The 22,675-nt window shown below is 34.0% G+C and overlaps 1 protein-coding gene across 2 annotated transcripts in view; it reads left to right on the top strand.

Annotated features, from left to right (window-relative positions):
- The window catches only part of BAG2 (BAG cochaperone 2), a 35,743-nt gene extending 20,453 nt beyond the window's left edge, over nt 1-15,290 (top strand). Inside the window, exons 2-4 of one of the 2 annotated variants that reach the window (XM_031964694.1) lie at nt 7,317-7,394; nt 7,828-7,937; nt 13,401-15,290. In XM_031964694.1, coding sequence (XP_031820554.1) covers nt 7,381-7,394; nt 7,828-7,937; nt 13,401-13,798 — 522 coding nt within the window. In that variant the 5' untranslated portion in view covers nt 7,317-7,380 and the 3' untranslated portion in view covers nt 13,799-15,290. The remainder of the gene's footprint in view (nt 1-7,316; nt 7,395-7,827; nt 7,938-13,400) is intronic. The other variant, XM_031964693.1, reaches the window with a different exon arrangement.
- The last annotated feature ends 7,385 nt before the right edge of the window (nt 15,291-22,675 follow it).

The following is a 22,675-nucleotide window of genomic DNA, read 5'->3' as shown; positions in this document are numbered from 1 at the left end:
TCCATAAAAAAAGAGGCTACTGGATTGTCTGTGTTTTGTTAAGAAAATATCATTAGCTGTCATATTAAGAGAAGGACTTCTGGGGCCAAGATGGCAAAATGAGGGAAGAACTCTGAAACTCTCCCAGATTCCTCTGCAGACAGCTTGAAAAGTTCCTCTGTAGTGATCTAGGAGCAGAAGCAGCTTGCCAAGCCAGCCAGGAAGGGTCTGTGGCTTCTTGGGGTAGGAGGGGGGAGCAAGGTCCAAGAGCTGCCAGGAGGTCTCTGCCCGCAGGCCTGCCCTCCTGGAAGCCAACAGCCCATAGGCAAGTGAACCGTCTGTGCAGCCCCCAGGGCTTTGCCCCAGGGGACACCAGCCCAGCACAAGCCACCTCGAGGCCTTGACCCCATTGCTGACCAGGAGTGAAGCCCCACCCCAGGGCCCTACCAGCGGGGGACCCCATTTCCATAGCAACTCAGAAGCAAGGCCCCACCTCTTGCTGGGGCAGATCAGCAACAAGTCCTCCTCCAGGTCCTGTTCTCAGAGAGGTCCCTCTCTCTAACTGGAGCAGCTTAGCAGCAAGGCCCCAGCCCTGGAGCAGGCCAGCAGCTAACCCCTCTCCCCAGTACAAGCCACAAAGGCAGTCTACCCACCCGAGAAAGCCTCTAGGCCCAGCGAAAACCAGCACAAAAGCCTGGGACAGTGTAGGCCTGGAGACAAACTCTCCCATAAAATCTAGTCACAAAAAAAGCAGAAAAAAATGAGCAAAAAAGAAAAAAATAGAAAGTCACTATGGGTGATCAAGGTATAAACTTAGAAGAGGACAATAGTGTCAAAATGGCTACATATGAAGACTCAAAGAAAAATGTAATTTGGTCGCAGGCCTCAAAAAGAATTCCTGCAAGACCTATAAAAGTATTTTAAAAAGCAAATTAGAGGAGCAGCTAGGTGGCACAGTGGGTAGAGCACTAGCCCTGAAATCAGGAGGACCTGAGTTCAAATCTGGTCTCAGACACTTAACACTTCCTGGCTGTGTGACCCTGGGCAAGTCACTCAACCCCAAATGCCTCAGAAAAAAATAAATAAATAAAAAGCACATTAGAGAAGTGGAAGAAAAAAAATGGCGGAGATGAAGGGTAAGAGAATCACAAAAAAAAAAAAAAAAAAAAAAGTAGCATAGGGAAAGAAATACAAAAACTTACGAGGGAAAGTAAATCCCCCTCCCCCAAAATGGAATTGCTCAAATAAGAAAGTACAAAAGTTCACTGAAGAAAATAATTCCTTAAAAATTAGAATTGAATAAACAAAAAAAGAATGACTATAAAGACATCAAGGTGTAAAACCAAATCAATTTTTAAAAAAGAAGAAAAAGTGAGATTTCTTATTGGAAAAACAATTGATCTAGAAAATAGATCCAGGAGAGATAATATACAAATTATGGGATTACCTAAAAGCCACAATCAAAAAAAAAAAAAAGCATGCATAGTATCTTTCATGAAATGATCAAAGAAAATTGTCCTGATATATTAGAACCAAAGGGCAAAATAGAAATTGAAAGAATACACTAATCACTTCCTGAAAGAGATCCCAAAGTGAAAGCTACCAGAAACAACAATGCCAAATTCCAGAGCTCACAGATCCTGAAGGAAGTGTTGCAAACACCAGAAAGAAACAATACAAATATCATGGAACTACCATCAGCATTACCCAGGATTTATTTGGCAGTTTCCACATTAAAGAACCAGAGACCTTGGAATGTGATATATTGGATTGAAAAGGAATTAGGTTTCCAACCAAGAATCACCTATCTAGCAAAAATGAATATAATCTTTCAGAATTTTTTTTTTTTTAAGTCTGCTTAAGGAAATGGAGGACTTCATCCATTTCTAATGAAAAGTTCATAGCTGAATAAAAGATTCAGTTTCTTTTTATGATAGTTTATGTCTGTTGTAATTTCATGAAGACATACATTAGCACAAATTTTCTGGGTAATTGATCTTTTGACTAAAAGCAAAGTTCAGTGCTTATAAAATGTACATGCCCTTCTGTGTTCTAGATATGCATTTGTCTATAGTTCAGAAAGAAAAATAATCCAGGAAAAGTGTTCTGATATAATTCTTTCTTTTTATAATTATGGGTTTTTTTTTTTAAAGTACAGGCAAAAATAATTTTCAATATTCACTTTTGCAAAATCCTGTGGTCCAAATTTTTCTCTCCCTCCTCCCTTCCCTAGAGAGCAAGTAATACAATATAAGTTAAACATGCAGTTTTTCTAAACATGTTTCCATATTTGTGTTATATAATTCTTATTATAAGTAATAATTTTAAGACTACCTAAAGGGATTAATTTCCTAAAGGAAATATTTGTAGAAACCTAATTTACAAGTAGTTTTTCCTTGGAAAAAATAGCACGTCATAAAAAAGGGAAAAATACCCACATGTGCAAAAAATGTTTCTAGCAGCTTTTTTTGTAGTGGTAAGGAACTGGAAACCAAGGGGAATGGATGAATAAATTATGGTATATGAATGTAATTGAATATTATTGTTCTATAAGAAATGATCAGCAGGGTGATTTTAGAAAGACCTGGAGAGACTTACACGAACTGATGCTGAGTGAAATGAGTAGAACTAAGAGAATATTGTATACAGCAACAAGATTATATGATGAGCAACTCTGATGGACTTGGCTTTTTTCAATAATGAGGGTGATTCCAGGCAATTTCAATAGACTTGTGATGTTAGTTGATAGGGCTGAGAATCTCTAAGTGTCATGATTTAAAAGACAATGAATGCAGAAAAGTTCCATACAAAATATCTTACAAAAACCTATAATTACAATAATAATAATAGCTAACATTTATATAGTATTCGTGTATTTACAAATTTTAGCAATTTGTAAATAATCTACATTCAATAAACATATAAAAAGGTAATATAAATGACTATGGCATAAAATAAAATGAGCTAGCTTTGGGTGTCTTTAAGGTATTGAAATAACAAATACTTTATATTTTATTTTTATAATTATGTTAAAATTTCAAATAAAAAGTTTAAAAAGCATAAAATGCAGTCCTGCCACAGGCGTTGACAATGTGTAACCCTGGGCAATTAACTTAATTTCTCTCCTTCAGTTTCCTCATTTGTAAAATTAAGGTCCTTTCTGAATAAATCTATGATCTTTTGTTTCTTGTGGGAGAAATATCTTTAATTCTTCCTTTCTAATATTACGTATACCTTCAAAAATCCTTTTATTTCTTTTAGTTTCGATGATAAAAGGATGCATCACATACTTTATGTGCCTTGAGTTCTTTAATCTTATTTTCTCATTAGTAGCTTTGCAGATTTATACTGAAATGACATCACCATTTTTAGGACAAGGAATGTTTTGTTCTGCCTTCACTGCATTCTGTTTGAACATGAACTCAAAAGGTGTGTTAAAAATTAATCTCCTCAGCACCTCCATATGTACTCCTCGGATATGTACACTGCTTGTGTCAATACTAAGGCGTTTGATTCAGAAATTTTGTTTATAGCATGATTTTTTCATAGTGAACCACAATATTCATCATATATTTTTGTATCTTAATTTTATCTGCCAGTGAATGTAAGAGTAATATAATATTATGCAGTGTCACATTTTATTTTTTTAAGTGTTTTTACTGAAATATTCCAATTTTTACGTTACTTGTATTTCCCAAGCCCTCACCCTTTTTTTATCCTCCCTCCTCCTCCTAGAGTCATCCCTTTAAAAAAAAGTGTGTTTGACACTTTTGAGGAGGGATAGCGTGGAAGGAGAGAGCAAATGGGAGAAATTCAGTTAGCAATAAGTTTTTTGTTGTTTTATTTAAATTTTCCCCCAAGTTACAATTTTTTTTACATTCTTCTCTAAAATTTTTGAGTTCTAGAATGTTTCTCTCCTTTATCCTCACCCACAATTTAGAAACCACTTGTGAAGTTATGGCAATAATAATTGTAAAAAGAATTTTGGAGCCAGTTTCTCTTTTTAAGGCCTCATTCCTCACACATGGAGGGAAATGAGGAAAATTTATAAAAAATAAGGGCCCCTACCCCAATTGGTAAATGATCAAAAGATATGATCTGTGCCCAAAGGGCTATAAATTGACACATATCCTTTGATCTAACAACACCACTACTAGGCATGAATATCAAAAAAGTTTTTTTAAAAAATAGGAAAATAACATAATACAAAAAATATTACTAGCAGCTCTCTTCTCAGGGCCAAAAGAAAATGGAAATTGAGGGGATGCCCATCAATTGGGGAATGATCACTAAAGTATGGTACGTGTTCGTAAATGGAATATTATTGTTCTATGGGAGATGATGAGCATGCTCTCAAGGGGAAAAAAAAAAACTGGAAAAGTCCTCCATGAACTTACGCTAAATGCAATATACTATATCCAAGATAATAGCAATGTTTTAGGATGACCAACTGTAAATGACTTTGTGTTCTTAGCAGTACGGTGATCCATAACTATTCTGAAGGATTTATGAAAAATCCTGTCCATACTCAAAGAAGGAACTAGTTGTGTCTGAATACAGATTGAAGCATTCTCTCTCTCTCTCTCTCTTTCTGTCTCGTAACTTTATTTTTCTTGAGGGGTTTTATTTTCATTAGGGAGAGAGATCTATATTTTCTTGCACAGCTTGACTTTTATGGAAATATTTTACATAATTCATGTATGGTTTCTTAATTGTGGATGGGGGTAAAAGAGAGAGCCTAGAACTCAAAAAAAAAAAACTTTTTTTTAAGTGTAAAAAATATTTAAAATGTATCTGGGGAAAAATATTAAATAAATCAATCATGCCTCTCACCTCTGCAAAGAAGTTGGGGAAAGGATGTTTTCATATCTATTTTTTTGTGACTAACTTTCATTTTTTACTTTGTAATTTTAAATTTTATTTTGTGTTCTTGTAATTTACATTTCCATATAAATATATCAATGTGTACATCATTTTCCTGATTTTGCTTATTTTATTCATTCATGTCTTCCCATGTTTCCCAGTATTCATCATATTAATTCATATTCATTGGTTTTTCCATTGGCCAACTGGCCAAATGGGATGGTTGTGAGGGGTTTCTCTTATTATTAGTGATTTAGAATATTTTGTGCTTTTTAATAGTTTTGTGGTTCTTCCTTTGAAAATAGTTGGTTCATGTTTGGTTCTGCACACATATATTGTATCTAGGATATGTGGTGGCATATTTAACTTGTATAGGACTTCTTGCCATCTGGGGGAGGGGGTGAAGGGATGGAGGGGAGAAGTCGGAACAGAAGTGAGTGCAAGGGATAATGTAAAAAAAAACTACCCAGGCATGGGCAATGTCAAAAAAAGAAAGAAAGAAAATAGTTGGTTCATATCCTTTAAATACATATATAGTAGAAGATACTTTTTGTTATAATTATTTCTATTAAGTTGTCTGGATGTTTTGTATATTAGGCCCTTTTTACAGTTAATTCCCTTTACATCCTAGCTCTATTAATTTTGTCTATGCAAAAGCTTTTCATTTTTATATAATTAGATACCTAAGGGTTACAGTGGATAGAATGTTAGACTTGGAGTTAGGAAGACATAAGCTCAAATAACATCTCAGACAATTTCTATTTGGGTAACCTTGGACAAAGTGTTTGCTCTAGTTTCTTCATGTATGAAATAAAGATAATAAAGCACTTATCTTACCGGAATGTTTTGAGGATCAGATGAGATACTTATAAAAAGTACTTAGTATAGTGCCTGGTACATTATGAGGCATTGTATAAATACAAGCTATTATCATTAACAATTTAGTAATCACAATTATCCATTTATCTTTTATGATTACCTCTGTGTTTTGTTTGGTTAAGCACTCATCTTCTAGACATAGCTATTGCATATATTTAATTTTTCTTATTCTTCAAGAATGATTTTTGATGCATTTTGTTTTTATTCTTCCTCCTCTCTGCTCACTCCTAGGAAACTATCATTTATAACAAATAATTTTTAAAAATAAGCAAAACCAATTAATATATTTTAAGAATCTGATATGTAATATTTCATATCTGGAGACTTCCCCACTCCTTCATTCCTGCAAAGGAGTTGGTAGGAAAGTAGAAGGGATTCATTGGTGTGGAATGTTTTGTTATTTTTTTATGGGCCTGTTTGTTCTATTTTTGCATCATTTGTTGTCATTTGTTTTGTAGTAATTATTCTTGACACCTACATTGTTGTAGTCATTGTGTTTATCCCTGCTTCTGCTTACTTCACTTTGTATCAGTTCATATTTGTCTTCTCATGTTCCTCTGTATTTCTCAGGTTTGCTCAGTCTTACAAAACAGTAATATTCTGTTTATGTACCGTAATGCCATTCCTCGATTGCTGGGCAAACTGCTTTGTTTCCAGTTTGTTACTATCACAAAAAAATGCTGCCATAAATATTTTGGTGTATGTGGAGGCTACCCTGTCTTTTTTTTAAGGGATCATTTGCCTCCTTTGGCTATCTGCTAGTGAAATTTTTGAAGGAATATGAACATTTGAACCACTTACTTTGCATAATTCCAAATTGCTTTCTAGAAAATCACTTTCTTTATAAAAGCATATCTATCATTATAAAGGAGAAGCATGGTACAAGGAGAAAGCATGAACTTGGAAGTTCAGAACTTTAATGTAAATACTGCCTTTGCTATTTACTATGTATAGGCAAAGTACTTAATCTCTTTGGGTCTCAGTTTCTACTTCCAAAAAAGGGAAGGGGTTGAACTAACTGACCCTTAATGGCCCCTCTAACTTCACATTAGTTGTACTTTTGGTACAATTAGAAAACCTCAGTAATTGCCTCCATTTTATCATATGAGAGCCAGGAGGCAATGAGAAGTAAGTAAACTGAGAAATATGGGCTTGAATCCTATTTCAGACACAGCTGAATGACTAGATGCTAAATGACCTCAAAATCTTAATTTATTTTACATCCAAAATGGAAATAACACTTTGGGAATCATTGTGAGAAATGCATTTGAAAATCTTTAAAATGCTATGTGATATGAATTATTATTACTTAAGTCTATAGTGTTTTCCCATCTGCCCTAGGTTACAGAGGACTTTTTTTAATAACCGGTTTTTGGCCCACTGGTCTTAAAGACTGGATTAAAAATTAGGTTTGAAACTATCTGGGAATGTGTAAGGGACACTTACATAATCAGTTAGTGGATAATACTGTTATCTTGTAGCAGGTAGGTGAGTGAATGATTGGAAAGAGTTTTAAAAAGAGTGGATTTAAAAAAAAAAAGATCAAAAACAGTGAGTGCAAGATTGTATTGAACTTATTTGTGTATTCATTTTAGACAATGAGCAAGAGAGGAAATTTATTCATACAATTCTGCTTCCAGAATTACCTGTTCAGTGAATATGGCTACAGGAAGGTACTGATTTTATCCAGTTACAATAGAGAAATGATCTTAGATATGTTAAAGTGATTTGGAAATAAGATATTCAAAAATTACAGGATCTTTTTCTCTTGCTCACACTTATAACTCCAAAACTGAGAGCTGGTTTTCACAATGACCTTCAGTTGTCCCCTAATGAAATAACAATTATGAATCTGCAAAGGGGGTGTTACAGGTTATTTGTGTATCTGACTAGAAGGAGAGGAACTAACTTTTTACACTATTCATACTTGCTCTATTCTATACAGCACTTTTCAACAAGAAAAAGTGATAAATGATAGGAAGAAGTTAAAGACTAGCTTTCTTCCTCTTCAATTCTGAATTAAATTTAACAAATCAAAAATGAAGAAAAAAATCAGCAACAGGAGTATTTTTCATATAACAACACTTTCTTTTCCAATTTATATAGGGTTGAAGCTTTGAGAGATGCAGCATCTGCTGTAGAACAAGAAAAAGAAATTCTCCTAGAGATGATCCATTCTATACAAAACAGCCAAGAAATGAGACAGATCAGTGATGGTAAGAATTCTTTCCCAAAGTTAAATCATTGATATATATTAAATACTCACAGTGTGTTAAGTACCTCCTTTTATGTCTTTGAATATTAAAAAATATATTTATTTTTCACATGAAGGTTCTGATTTAATTGAGGACATAAGCCAAATATGGTTATTTGTACTTTAAAATTAATTGTTTTCCCCCAACAGTTGATTTGCTGTAGAAATTTAAGTTACAGTTAAAATTAGTGGAGGAATTCTCAACCTGAGAAGAGGGGCCACACCAGAAATACATTGCTTGACCTTTAGTGGGAGTGTGTTAGATTTCAGCTGAAAATGTGAGCTCCAACTTTTTATTATATTAAGCCCTCACGGATGTGATTGTTTCTCTTCAAACTCAAATTTCAAGACTACATATCAACTGAAAAAAAGCCTGAGGACCCCTCAAAACTGGCACAGAATTCCTGCCTTCACTAATTTGGTGTACTTTTCTCTTAAGACTCTACCATGTTATCTTTGCTAATTTAAAATACAAACCTTAATGTGAAATTAGAATTATGTTCATCTGTTTTACTAAACCAGGCTCATTTGTTATAAAAGAGGGATTCTGTTTTAGGACAAAACATTATAAACACATTAAAAATAAAATAAAAAATCTAGTAATTAAGAAGGGGGATATAAATGACAATTTTTATTAGTACCATGCTAAATTTTTTATGCACTTTTAAACAACAAACTGCATAACAGAAGTTAATATACAATCTTTTCTGATTTTTGGATGTTAGAATTTTGTGTTTCTCATAATAAAAAACAAAATAAAAATAAAGTTTAGCGATTAGAAGCTCAGAAATAATATACAAATAAGTAAATATAAAAAAGGAAAGAGGAAAAAAGAAAATTATATAGATTATGAGGTAGGAAAAAGAACAATTGATATAATATGCTCTTGCTATAAAAATAAGATGTGATTCTTTGATTTGACTTGTCTTTCAAAGAGAACTGAATAGTCTGACTGAATCTCCCTTATGGCCACTGGTAAATACACATTTGCAAGCTTGAAAATGTGGCTTAGATATGAAAATCAAACAAATTGAATCAAGTACGTTGAATATAAAGTTTTGGTCTCAAATGTATATTATGCTAATCAACTATTAGCATTGTTACTAATTATACCAATTATTTGTGTATATTCCTAGAAAATCACCTTCTTTTTGTGATTACACCATATTACACCAAATTATTGAAATGAAATTGTGGATTAGAAACATACTAAATTTCCTTCTGAGTAATTATGTGCTATATTATTTCCTCACCATTGTTTCTGCCATTTACCTAGCTAGATTCTACCAACTAGACTCTGTTAAATTGTTTCTTTGATTTTCTATCTGGAAATAATAGGGTGACTTTCTGGATAATATAGTCTCCCCTTCACCCACTTTATAATTTTTCTAGCAAATTATGAACCCTCCAATTGTACATAATGGTCTTTGTTTATCTCCTACAATATTAAGATCCCTTTGTTAAGGGTACTAGGTGGCGCAGTGGATAGAGCACCAGCTCTGAAGTCAGAAGGACTTGAGTTCAAATCTGAAATCTGGTCTCAGACATTTAACACTTCCTAGCTGTGTGACCCTGGGCAAGTCACTTAACCCCAATTATCTCAGAGAAAAAATCCCTCCCTTAGCCTTCTCCTCCTCCCCTTCCATTTATAAAATGGGAAAAAAAATTTTTTGTTAATATGAACTTGACAAATATCATTTTCATGTAAAAGAACAGAAAACTTTTACAAATGAAGTTATTAATCTCTACTATGTCCAAATTGTTTCCTTTTTAAAAACAATAAATATAACACCTTGATTTAAAAGCTGCTTTTTTTTGTCTATTTCCCTCTAAATCTTTCTGTTCTATTCTATAGTTTTAAAAAGGCTTTTCTTATTTTTCTTCTTTTTGGGGGCATAATTATTGGTAGCTTCTTTTTTTCCTCTGCCCCACCTCCCTTATAATAACTAGTAAAACAGAACAAATTTATACAGTGGCCATGTCCAAAAAGTATCATTTCATTTAACATCATTAGCCCTCTGGTATCATTATTTGATCACTGCCTTAGTGAGAATTCTCAAGTCTTTAAAAGTTGTTTTTCCTTAAAATGCTGTAGTCATTGTGTAAGTTGCTGTCTTGGTTCTGTTCACTACACTTGGCATTTGTTTTGCACAAGTTTTTCTAGGTTTCTCTGAATCCATCTCAATCATATTTCTCAAGGCACAATAATATTCTATCAATCACTTATATGCCGTATTTTGTTCAGCTATTCCCCATTTGATGGGCTCTCCAGTAGTTCTTCCTATTCTTTGCAGTAACCAAAAGTATTACTATAAATGTAGTAAATATGCTTCAAGTTTACTTATCAACTCAATCAAATTACTTATCAATCAAGGCTGTTAGATTTATCCTATTATCTTCAAGTAAAATTTATAAATTATTCCAGAGAACCTATCCCACTTTCTTATGACCTGCTTTTGCATTGCATTTAATTTTATCACTTCACAGAATCTCAAGAGTTGTAGGGGATTTCAGAGATAAGTGAATCTAACCTTACCAAAATCACGAATCTCATCTATTATTTCAGCAAGTAGACATTCAGTTGCTGCTTTAAGACCTCCACTAATGTGTTGCTAATCTAACAGCTTCATCTTTTCCTCAAGCATATTTTAAAACATATGCTGTAACTTACGTATCTTCAGTCCATGATCTTTTCTTGATCTATTAGTATAGTTGCTCTTTTAAAAAAGGATATTGTCTAAATTTGACATGACTTGTTCTTAATGATTCCCATATTTTCTAAGTTCTCATAAGCCTACTGTTTACCTTATATTATGAAATTTCATCAGGAATCAACATCAATCTCATCTTCCTACAGACTGAAGAATCTACCTTTCCCATTCAAAAACCGGGACAGGTTTCCATCTATAGTTCCCTGACACAGCTCCCATTTATCACAAGTACACAAAGATCACACAGAACAATTTAAACTGTCAACAACTAGATACAATTTATCAATGATATCTAAGTTCTTTCTGCACTCTGTAATGTGATTTTGTCTAGATCAGATAACATATTCATTAAGGGAACTTGGGTTCTCTCATTGCCTTACTTATCTCTAATTTCAATTTCCTGTGAACTATTTTTCTTTTATTCTTCCCAGTTTGTCTGAAGGTCCAACAGTGCAGTATGAAAAGGTCCAGAGTTGGAATCAGAATACCTGGGCTCAAATCTTGGCTTTGCCACTTACTGCATGTACGTTGAACAATTTATTTCACCTTTTGTGGCTTCAGCTTCCTAATTTATAAAGTGAAGGGTCATTCTAGGTGACTTCTAAGGTCCCTTCCACTTCTAAATCTATGATCTTTAGTAGAGAAAATAGATCAAAATGGGAGTTCAGTAGTTGTAACTTTTAATGTATATTATCTTCCCATCCATGACAAGCTGGGCTCCTTTCTTCCTTAGTGATCATCTTGCTCTCAATTTTTGAGAGACCATTTTATGAACCTAGCACATATGAGCCTCAGCCCATGGTTGTCCTTTATTGTCCTGATACCATTCATAAATTACCCTGGTAATCTTTTTGTGTCTTTTAATTAGTTGCCTTTGTACATTCCAATGAATTGTCAGATTCTTTAAATATGTCCCCTTTTTTTTTCTCATTGGAAGTAGTAGTTATGATTATGTCAGTAGAATTTGTTAAGAATCTCCTTCAGGTCACAGCATCTTACTTATATTATTGCTGAATTCTTGAAATATGCTTTCCTAGAAGTCTTAGGGTTTCAGATTACGGCTGAGATGCTTCTTCTTACTTATCAAAAACTACCACAAAAATCGAGATGGCCCCTGCTTCCCAAGTGTTATCATTAACTTTACTAATTCTTCCTTACTGATTTTAATCAGATCTAGTGAACAGTACTTTTCAGTTCCTCCCCTTTCAAAAAATGAAGGCAAGGCATGAATTTATTAGCTGTTCTATTTTCAGGAAAGAGAAACAGCCATGCTGGGTAACCTAGTAGAGTCTTAAATGGACTGGATCTGGGGTTCACATGCTGACTCTTCCACTTATCTTTTGCCTATGGATAAGTCTCAGCTTCTGTTCACCTGTAATGTGAGGATACTGTCATATATCCTAAATTTCGTGGAAGCTAGGTGGCTTAGTGGATAGACTTTGGGGCCTGGAGGTGGGAAGACTCATCTTCCTGAATTTAAATCTGGCCTCAGACACAAACTAGGTGTGATCGCAGGCAAATCATTTACTCCTCTTTCCCTTGGTTTCTTCATCTATCAAATGAACTGGAGAAGGAAATGACAAAACACTCCAATATCTTTGCCAAGAAAATCCCAAAAAGAATCGCAGAGTTGGATATGATTGAAATGACTAAACAACAAGTCATAAATTTAAAACTAGAAAAACCTTAGGTCATCAAGTTAAATCCCTCTCATTTTACACATGTGGAAACTTAAAACTTCCAAAAGAGGTTCTGACTTGCCCAGGATCGCAGTAAGTAACAAAGCTCTGGGATAAGCTAATTTATCTAGCTCTAGATTCGATGATTTAGATAGCTGAAGTGTCTCATCACAAATATATCTCATCTTAGTCAGTTTTTTGATTCAGGTCATGAACTTTTTATCCAGTTCATTCAGTTAGTCAAACTACTTGTAGTAGACTCACAACACAGATTTATAATAGCTGCTTCTCAATCCTTTGATCCACACCAAAATGTTCTTTGCAAGTTTCCCTCATTTCAGATGCAGATTTCCAACATAGATGAACAATTCTCTTGATCTATATAGCATTACACTTTCTCCCTATCTATGTATTCTGATCCTCTTGAATAAGGTATACTGTGCCATTTTTACTATATTCCATTTTTGAGTTGCAGCTTATAAAGGCTCAATTGGACTTAGTTTTACACATACATCTGCGTATTAAGATTTTTAGGGTACACTATTGTGTACTCTATGCACTGTTACATAGACCTAATGATGATTTCTACCACATTCATTATTATTGTACTCTGTTGATTTTATGTCTACTGGTATTTTTTTTTTTTTTCCTAAGTTTGACTGTACCTATCTCACTCAGGCTGGAAGTGCAGAAGCCTTGCAGAAGCTCTATTTAATTTCAAATCTGTCTCCAAGTAAATACATTTTCCCCCACCATTGTTGGTTATACTAAGTCTCTGAAGAACAGCTTACCATTCCTATATTTTATGCCATAGTCACAAAAGTTTAATTCTATTTGCCTCTTCATTAGTAAGTTCTTAATATTTCATTTTAATCACATTTCCTCTTACTGTTTTGCGAAGGTGAAATATATAAAGTTAAAGTAAGAGAACTTTCTGTACATAATAGCATATTAATGCAACCAAAGTATTATTTACACAAATATATTTCTTATTGGTATCAGCTAACTATACAAAACATATTTTTTCCTATTTAGGAGAAAGAGAAGAATTGAGTCTAACAGCTAATCGTTTGATGGGAAGAACCCTCACTGTTGAAGTTTCCGTAGAAACAATTAGGAATCCTCAGCAACAAGAATCACTTAGACATGCCACAATGATTATTGATGAAGTGGTCAATAAGTTTCTTGATGATTTGGAAAATGCCAAAAGTCATTTAATGTCACTCTATGGGGCTTGTTCATCTGAGGTACCACCTGGACCAATTGATCAGAAATTTCAGTCCATAGTAATTGGATGTGCTCTTGAAGATCAAAAGAAAATTAAGAGGAGATTAGAGACTTTGCTTAGAAATATTGAAAATTCTGATACAGCTATCAAGTTGTTGGAGCATTCAAAAGGAGCTGGTTCATTGAAGCCAGCCAGCTTAAAATAGCTTGGGCAACTTAAAAGGCACAAATGAGTTTCCATGTGAAGATAAGAAAGTATTATTTTAGGTGATAGATGTATTCCTTTGTACATGTTGGGCAGACCCATTCATTCTGTTTCAGCTGATAAAAATATTCCAAGTGTCATTGCTCTCATCATGGAGACATTTATAACTAGCAAATATTAACTATAGCTCTATTTTTAAGTGAATGTCTTCTTATTTGGTATAACATTACTTTTGATTATATTTTGGATAAAAACATTCAACTATGTGAAAACCACAAAAAGTATGTAGATGGTAGCATATCAATACTCTCTTCCCTTGTACCATCTATCTTTCAGTACAAGTCAATTGGTAAATAATATCAACTTTAATTTTTTCATCTAAAATTTGTCATAGGTTAGGCTATATGGAAAAGTTGGCTGATTGATATACTTATGATTTCTCCTGCTGGAACACAGACTAGTGCTACGTCCTGTCTGGTGAACAACAGCATGGAAGCAAATTCATCTGTTCAGTGCTTATTAAATATTTAAGTTGGCCATGAGACCCTAAGTCAATCAACACTGAGTGCCTTAAGAGAAGATACAGTCCTTGCCCTTAAGGAGCATCTACCAGCATACTTAGCCATATAAAAGTGACTTTATTTTACAAATATTTGTGGAATATCTTTTAAGTTTAAGACATGATGGTATATGCTATTATACAGACAAAAATAAGTAATCCCTGCTCTCAAGGATCTTAAACAATGACAGTGCTTGGGGATATAAAGTTCTCTCTAAATTGCTATGTTGAGTTCTGAGCAGTTAACTTTTATTCTAAAGCTCTCTTTCAAGAAATTCCAAAGAATGAAATTTCCTAAAGTAGCATGATGAATTAAGGGGGGAAGCCCCATCAATATGATTTTATTCTAATTTTTATGTATTATCTTCAATATAGAATTGTAGCCAAACAATTTGCTAATGCTAGTTTGACATTTTCCCAATGTTCAGGAAATCATTAGCTTTTACCTCCCTATGCCTAAAATCCCACAAGTGTGCTCTTAAAAACCCAACATTATTTTGTTGAGATTTAAATCTAATGGACATAAAACATTCTGAAAATAAATATTTTGGCTGTCTAGTTTGGGGTCCTCATCACTGGTATAATGGAATTGATAATACTTTGTTCCTTTGTTCTTCTCTTAAAACTGGTGGTATTTTCTCAATGAAGTCTTTCCTGATAGCTCAAGCTATAAGTGGTCTAATTCACCTAGAATTTCTTACATTTGTTTGACCTTTCCTATGTACATATCATATTCTAACATTATTACATATTTTGGCCTACATTTTTATACTTACTAGATTGTAAGCTCCTTGAGGGCAGAAACACACTTTTTTCCTTTAATTATTGTATCCTTAGCATGTAGCGCACATAATATACAATAAATGTTTACTGAATAGTAACGTGGACATTTATGGGGTGCTTATGAAGCTAATAAAGTGCTTTTTAAATTTGATCTTTACAATTCCAGGAGGTGTAGGGTAGCACACAACTCTTATTTTCCAAATTAAGACACTGTTTTAAAAGTGTTTTAAATTATTTGCTCAAGGCCATACAGTGGTTGAAACTACATGTTAAGGCTCCAAGACAAGTATCAAATTAATTCCAATTGAAATCAATTGTGAGATTTGGAAAGCACTGGCACAGGGCTGCCCAGCATGGCATACCTGCATCAAAGAAGGTGCAGTTGTCTCTATAAGTAAATCAGAATTGCAATAGCTCAAAGGAAATGTTAGATACATAAACTTAAGACACCTCCACTCCAATTGTTCACAGAGACTATTTTTGCCCAACCTGTAGTAGAGCCTTCTGTGCTTGTTTTGGTTTAAGCGGAGTCAGACTATCTTGACTGTAATATAGTGATGTCATTTTAGTCCTGAGAATGAAGAACACCCATCTTCACTACACTTTAAGTCTATCACTTCTATACATTTCAAAATATTTTACTATATGGGCTCCTGAGCACCATCTCAATGCTCCTTTCTCCCTATTGCCCTCCATCTCTTCCATTTCCCTCTTATGCTCTCCAGCTTGAAACTTCTGAGAGTCAGCGTTAAGATATAAAATAGTCCAATAGCATGACACCATTAGAGTATTCAATTTTATATGTTTATTAAAAAAAACTTTCATGAAGACTGAGCATAAATAGCATTAAGCTATAGTTGAAAGTTCAACAAGACTTTGGTTTTTTTTTTTTGTTTTTTTTTTTTTTTAATAGCCTTTTATTTACAGGATATATACATGGGTAACTTTACAGCATTAACAATTGCCAAACCTCTTGTTCCAATTTTTCACCTCTTACCCCCCCCCCCACCCCCTCCCCTAAATGGCAGGATGACCAGTAGATGTTAAATATATTAAAATATAACTTAGATACACAATAAGTATACATGACCAAAACATTATTTTGCTGTACAAAAAGAATCAGACTCTGAATTATTGTACAATTAGCTTCAACAAGACTTTGTAAGGGGGAAATACCATAGTCTTTTTAAAGACTGAAGGGTTGATATAGTAAGCTCACAGTGTGTTCTGGCCATAGAGAAGCCTATGGATAGTTTCCACTGCCTCCCTTCCCCAGCTTAAAAGGGTAATAAAGACTTGTTGAGAGAAAAAGGAGTAAGAACAGGTACAACTCTTGTTTCACGAGGGCCGGGTTAAGCTTTGTGATCAATAAAGTAGGAAAGTAGGTCAAAATCTATGACCATGTGGAATAAATATTGACAATTTATGCAATTATTTGACAAATTAAATTATGTCAATGTAGGGGGAAAAACAAACCTAAAAATCCTCCAGTATTGATATTTTTCCCTTAAATATTTATTAAGATCATAATTACTATCCAAAAAATTATTTTTCCCATTCAAATTCACAAAAATGTTTTAATAGCAATTTCTAAAGATGCTCTAACTTTCCTTTTAGTACTGACAGTACTACTTTTTTAAGTGACTATTATCCAACATGCAGTTACTGCACATTTCTCCTAATGATGAGGCCTGACCTGACTCGGGTAATCAAATACACGTGATCTCTTCAATTCAGAAATTCTTTCTAGCAATAAAGACTGTAACCCCTCCATGCCTGCCCATTTTGTGTGATTATTATACATGTCCTCCCTTAAATTTGCCATGGATATCTCTGAATGTGCCAGAGACCTATTTCATCTTCTGACATCCTGAGAGTACCAGTGGAATACTTGGGCTGCTTACCTGCCATCTTTTTTTTTTTTTTTTTTTTTTTTTTTAATTTAATAGCCTTTTATTTACAGGATATATACATGGGTAACTTTACAGCATTAACAATTGCCAAACCTCTTGTTCCAATTTTTCACCTCTTACCCCCCCCCCCTCCCCTAAATGGCAGGATGACCAGTAGATGTTAAATATATTAAAATATAAATTAGATACACAGTAAGTATACCTGACCAAAACGTTATTTTGCTGTAGAAAAAGAATCAGACTCTGAAATATTGTACAATTAGCTTGTGAAGGAAATCAAAAATGCAGGTGTGCATAAATATAGGGATTGGGAATTTAATGTAATGGTTTTTAGTCATCTCCCAGAGTTCTTTTTCTGGGCAAAGCTAGTTCAGTTCATTACTGCTCCATTAGAAATGATTTGGTTGATCTCGTTGCTGAGGGTGGCCTGATCCATCAGAACTGGTCATCATATAGTATTGTTGTTGAAGTATATAATGATCTCCTGGTCCTGCTCATTTCACTCAGCATCAGTTCATGTAAGTCTCTCCAGCTTACCTGCCATCTTTCACTGTCTCTAGGTGCCCATTCTATCTTTTTATTATACAATTCCTTAATGTCTTTTAATCTTTCCTGCTCTCTCTTAGAATTCATCATTGACTCTATGTGGTTACCTGCTCAGCATGCTCATCTCGGCTACTACTTTTTAATTCTTCAGAGAATGATAAATTTCATATCTTCCACACAACAATTCTAGTACAGAACTGGTAACAAAAAGATGGGCTTTTGATTTTATGGGGATAACAGAATCAGTAAAGGAGCTATACATTTACTTCAGTTGTCTGGTGACTGGATACTCCAGAGGCACGTTAAGACCAATTTGAAGAATATCTGCCAATTTGCATTGGTAAAGAAATTTTCAATCACAGATCCAATCCTCCCAAAATACCAACTCAAAATCATCCACAAAATTTCATATTATGTACTTCATACCTAACTGTAAAATTATAGGGGGAAGATTCTGGGAAGATGGTGGCAAAGGTTGGTAAATTTCAAGCTCTTCAAATTTCTCCCACAAATAGAACAAATTTATGCCTCAGGGTAAACACAGACTGTTGAAAAATCAAGATGACTTGGGGCAACGAGAACAGGAGTCCTGAAGGAAACCAAGAAGATCTGAAAAAGACTCCAAGTTGGGTCTTAAGTAAAAACAAGCTAGCTATATGAACCTGTGTGAAATATAAACATAGCTCCCCAGAAACATCAAGTGGGGAACTCTAGGGCTAGCTGGGTGTGGCTAGAGCCACACTTTCCCAGAGACTTTGTGAAGTCAGAGTCTGAGTCCAGGGAAGATTGAGGGAACCTCAACTGATTGGAAATGCAGGGCCCAGCTGGGTTGCAGAAAAGTGGCCCTGGGTGAGAACCAGCACAGGGCAAGGCCACTGGGCATTTGCAGAAAGATGGAGCTCTTGGTTTGTGGTTCCTGGTCAGAGAGGAGAGCTGAAGAGATGCTTGAGGCACTGTCTCCCCATCCCAGAGATACTTACATTAATACTCTTACTTAAAAATCTTCAGAGGAGGACACTTTAGTTTAAAAAAAAAAAAAAAAAAGCTTCTACCTCAAAGAATAATGTGAAATGGCTCCTTGCTCAGACAGAATTTATAGAACTCAAATAAGAATTTAAAGATCAAATGAAAGACATTGAGAGAAAAAAAAAAATCTAAGAAAAACAAAATTATGGGAAAAAAAAGTTAACCAACTAGAAAAGGAGGTACAGAGTTTCAAAGATGAAAGTAATTCTTTGAATGATTGGGTGAAACAGCAAATCATAGACATAATTAATAACTTCATTCAAGAAAGTGACAATAATGAGATGTCATACCAGAATATGTGGGATGCAGACAAAGCAGTAATAAAGGGAAATTTACTATCTCTAGAGGCCTACTTGCCTAAAAGAAAGGGATTAATGAATTGGGCTTGCAATTAAAAATGCTGGAAAAGGAACAAATTAAAACCCCCAATCAAACACTAAACTTGAAATTCTAAAAATAAAAGGAGAGATCAATAAAAATTGAAAGTAAAAAAACTTTTGAATTAATAAAACTAAGAGTTGGTTTTATGAAAAAAACCAACAAAATAAACCCTTAGTAAATCTGATTTAAAAAAGGAAAGAAGAAAATCAAATTGCTAGTCTTAAAAATGAAAAGGGAGAATTCGCCACTAATGAAGAGGAAATTAGAGCAGTAATTAGTTACTTTGCCCAACTTTATGCCAATAAATTTGATATCTTAAATGAAATGGGAGAATACCTTCAAAAATATAGCTTACCCAGATTAACAGAGGAAGAAGTAAATAGACTAAACAGTCCCATTTCAGAAAAAGAAATAGAACAAGCTATTAACCAACTCCCTAAGAAAAAATCCCCAGGACCAGATGGATTTACATGTGAATTCTACCAAACATTTAAACAATTAACTCCAATGCTATATAAACTATTTGAAAAAATAGGGATTGAAGGAGTCCCACCAAATTCCTTTTATGACACAGACATGGTACTGATACCTAAACGTTGAAAACAAAGAAAGAAAATTATAGACCAATCTCCATAATGAATATTGATGCTAAAATCTTAAATAAAACATTAGCAAAAAGATTACAGAAAATCATCCCCAGGATAATACACTATGATCAAGTAGGATTTATACCAGGAATGCAGGGCTGGTTCAATATTAGGAAAACTATTAACATAATTGACTATATCAATAACAAAATTAACAAAAATCATATGATCCTCTCAATAGATGCAGAAAAAGCATTTGATTAAAATCCAACATCTATTCCTATTAAAAACACTTGAGAGTATAGGAATAAATGGACTTTTCCTTAAAATTATCAGCAGCATCTATTTAAAACCATCAGTAAGCATCATATGTAATGGGGAAAAACTGCAACCACTCCCAATAAGATAAGGAGTGAAACAAGGTTGCCCACTATCACCGTTACTATTCAATATTGTATTAGAAATGCTAGCTTTGGCAATAAGAGTTGAGAAAGAGATTAAAGGAATTAAGAGTAGGCAATGAGGAAACCAAATTATCACTCTTTGCTGAGGATATGATGGTATACTTGGAGAACCCCAGAGATTCTACTAAAAAGTTATTAGAAATAATCCACAACTTTAGCAAAGTTGCAGGATACAAAATAAACCCACATAAATCATCAGCATTCTTATATATCACTAACAAAATCCAACAGTCAGAGTTACAAAGAGAAATTCCATTTAAAGTAACTACTGATAGTATAAAATACTTAGGAATCTATCTACCAAGGGAAAATCAGAAACTTTATGAGCAAAACTACTAACACTTTTCACACAAATAAAGTCAGATCTAACCAATTGGAAAAATTAAATGTTCTTGGATAGGGCGAGCAAATATAATAAAGATGACAATCCTACCTAAACTAATCTAGTTATTTAGTGTCATACCAGACTCCCAAGAAACTATTTTAATGACCTAGAAAAAATAACAACAAAATTCATATGGAAGAACAAAAGGTCAAGAATTTCAAGGGAATTAATGAAAAAAAAAAAATCAAATGAAGGTGGCCTAGCTGTACCTGATCTAAAACTATATTATAAAGCAGCAGTCACCAAAACCATTTGGTATTGGCTAAGAAATAGATTAGTTGATCAGTGGAATAAGTTAGGTTCACAAGACAAAATAGTCAATAACTATAGCAATCTAGTGTTTGACAAACCCCCAAATCCCAACTTTTGGGAAAAGAATTCATTATTTGACAAAAACTGATGGGAAAACTGGAAATTAGTATGGCAGAAACTAGACATGGACCCACACTTAATACCGTACATCAAGATAAGATCAAAATGCGTCCATGATTTAGGCATAAAGAACAAGATTATAAATAAATTAGAGGAACATAGGATAGTTTACCTCTCAGACTTGTGGAGGAGGATGGAATTTGTGAGCAAAGAAGAACTAGAGATCATTATTGATCACAAAATAGAAAATTTTTATTACATCAAATTAAAAAGCCTTTGTACAAACAAAACTAATGCAAACAAGATTAGAAGGGAAGCAACAAGCTGGGAAAACATTTTTACAGTTAAAGGTTCTGATAAAGGCCTCATTTCCAAAATATATGGAGAATTGACTCTAATCTATAAGAAATCAAGCCATTCTCCAACTGATAAATGGTCAAAGGAGATGAACAGATAATTTTCAGATGATGAAATTGAAACTATGTTCCAAATCACTATTGATCAGAGAAATGCAAATAGACAACTCTGAGATACCACTACACACCTGTCAGATTGGCTGAGATCACAGGAAAACATAATGATGAATATTGGAGGGAATGCGGGAAAACTGGGACACTGATGCATTGTTGGTGGAGTTGTGAACGAATCCAACCATTCTGGAGAGCATTTTGGAATTATGACCAAAAAGTTATCAAAGTGTGCATACCCCTCGATCTAGCAGTGTTACTACTGGGCTTATATCCCAAAGAAATACTAAAGAAGGGAAAGGGAACTATATGTGCCAAAATATTTGTGGCTAGAAACTGGAAAATGAATGAATGCCCATCAGTTGGAGAATGGTTGGGTAAACTGTGGTATATAAATGTTATGGAATATTATTGTTCTGTAAGAAATGACCAGCAGGATGAATACAGAGAAGCTTGGAGAGACTTACATGAACTGATGCTAAGTGAAATGAGCAGAACCAGGAGATCATTATATACTTCAACAATGATACTGTATGAAGATGTATTCTGATGGAAGTGGATTTCTTCAAGAAAGAGAAGATCTAACTCAGTTCCAACTGATCAAGGATGGACAGAATCAGCTACACCCAGAGAAGGAACACTGGGAAATGACTGTAAACTGTTTGCATTTTTCTTTTTCTCCCCGGGTTATTTTTACCTTCTGAATCCAATTCCCCCTGTGCAATAAGAGAACTGTTCGTTCTGCACACATATATTCTATCTAGGATATACTGTAACCTATTTAACATGTATAAGACTGCTTGCCATGTAGGGGAGGGGGTGGAGGGAAGAAAGGGAAAAGTCGGAACAGAAGTGAGTGCAAGGGATAATGTTGTAAAAAATTACCCAGGCATATGTTCTATCAATAAAAAGTTGTAATAAAAAAAAAACGAAAGAAAGAAAATAATTCTTTGTAAATTAAAATTGGGCAAGGGGAAACCAGTGAAGCTATGAGAGACCAGGAAATTTTAAAAAAATTATGAAGAATGAGAAAACAACACACTGTGAAACATCTTATAAGAAAAACAAAAGATCTGAGAAAAGATCAAGAAGAGAAAAATATAAAATATATAAAATTATAAAATATAAGAATAACTGGACTGCCAGAAAATTGTGACCAAAAAGAGGACCCTGACACAATAGTTCAGGAAATAATCTTGGAGTTTTTATTTTAGGGTTTTTTTCATTAGGTGTTCGATGGATTCTTTCCACACCTATTTTACCTTCCGGTTCTATTACTTCTGAGCAGTTCTCTTTAATGATTTCCTGTAAAATAGTATCTAGGCTCAGGAAATAATCTAAGAAAATTATCCTGGAGTGATAGAATGTGAGGGGAAAGTAAAAATAGAAAAAAAT

Source organism: Sarcophilus harrisii, chromosome 4 (genome assembly GCF_902635505.1).
Source record: "Sarcophilus harrisii chromosome 4, mSarHar1.11, whole genome shotgun sequence".
Lineage (NCBI taxonomy): Eukaryota > Metazoa > Chordata > Mammalia > Dasyuromorphia > Dasyuridae > Sarcophilus > Sarcophilus harrisii.
Note: the sequence above shows the minus strand (reverse complement) of the source record. Positions and strands in the feature narration are given on the sequence as shown.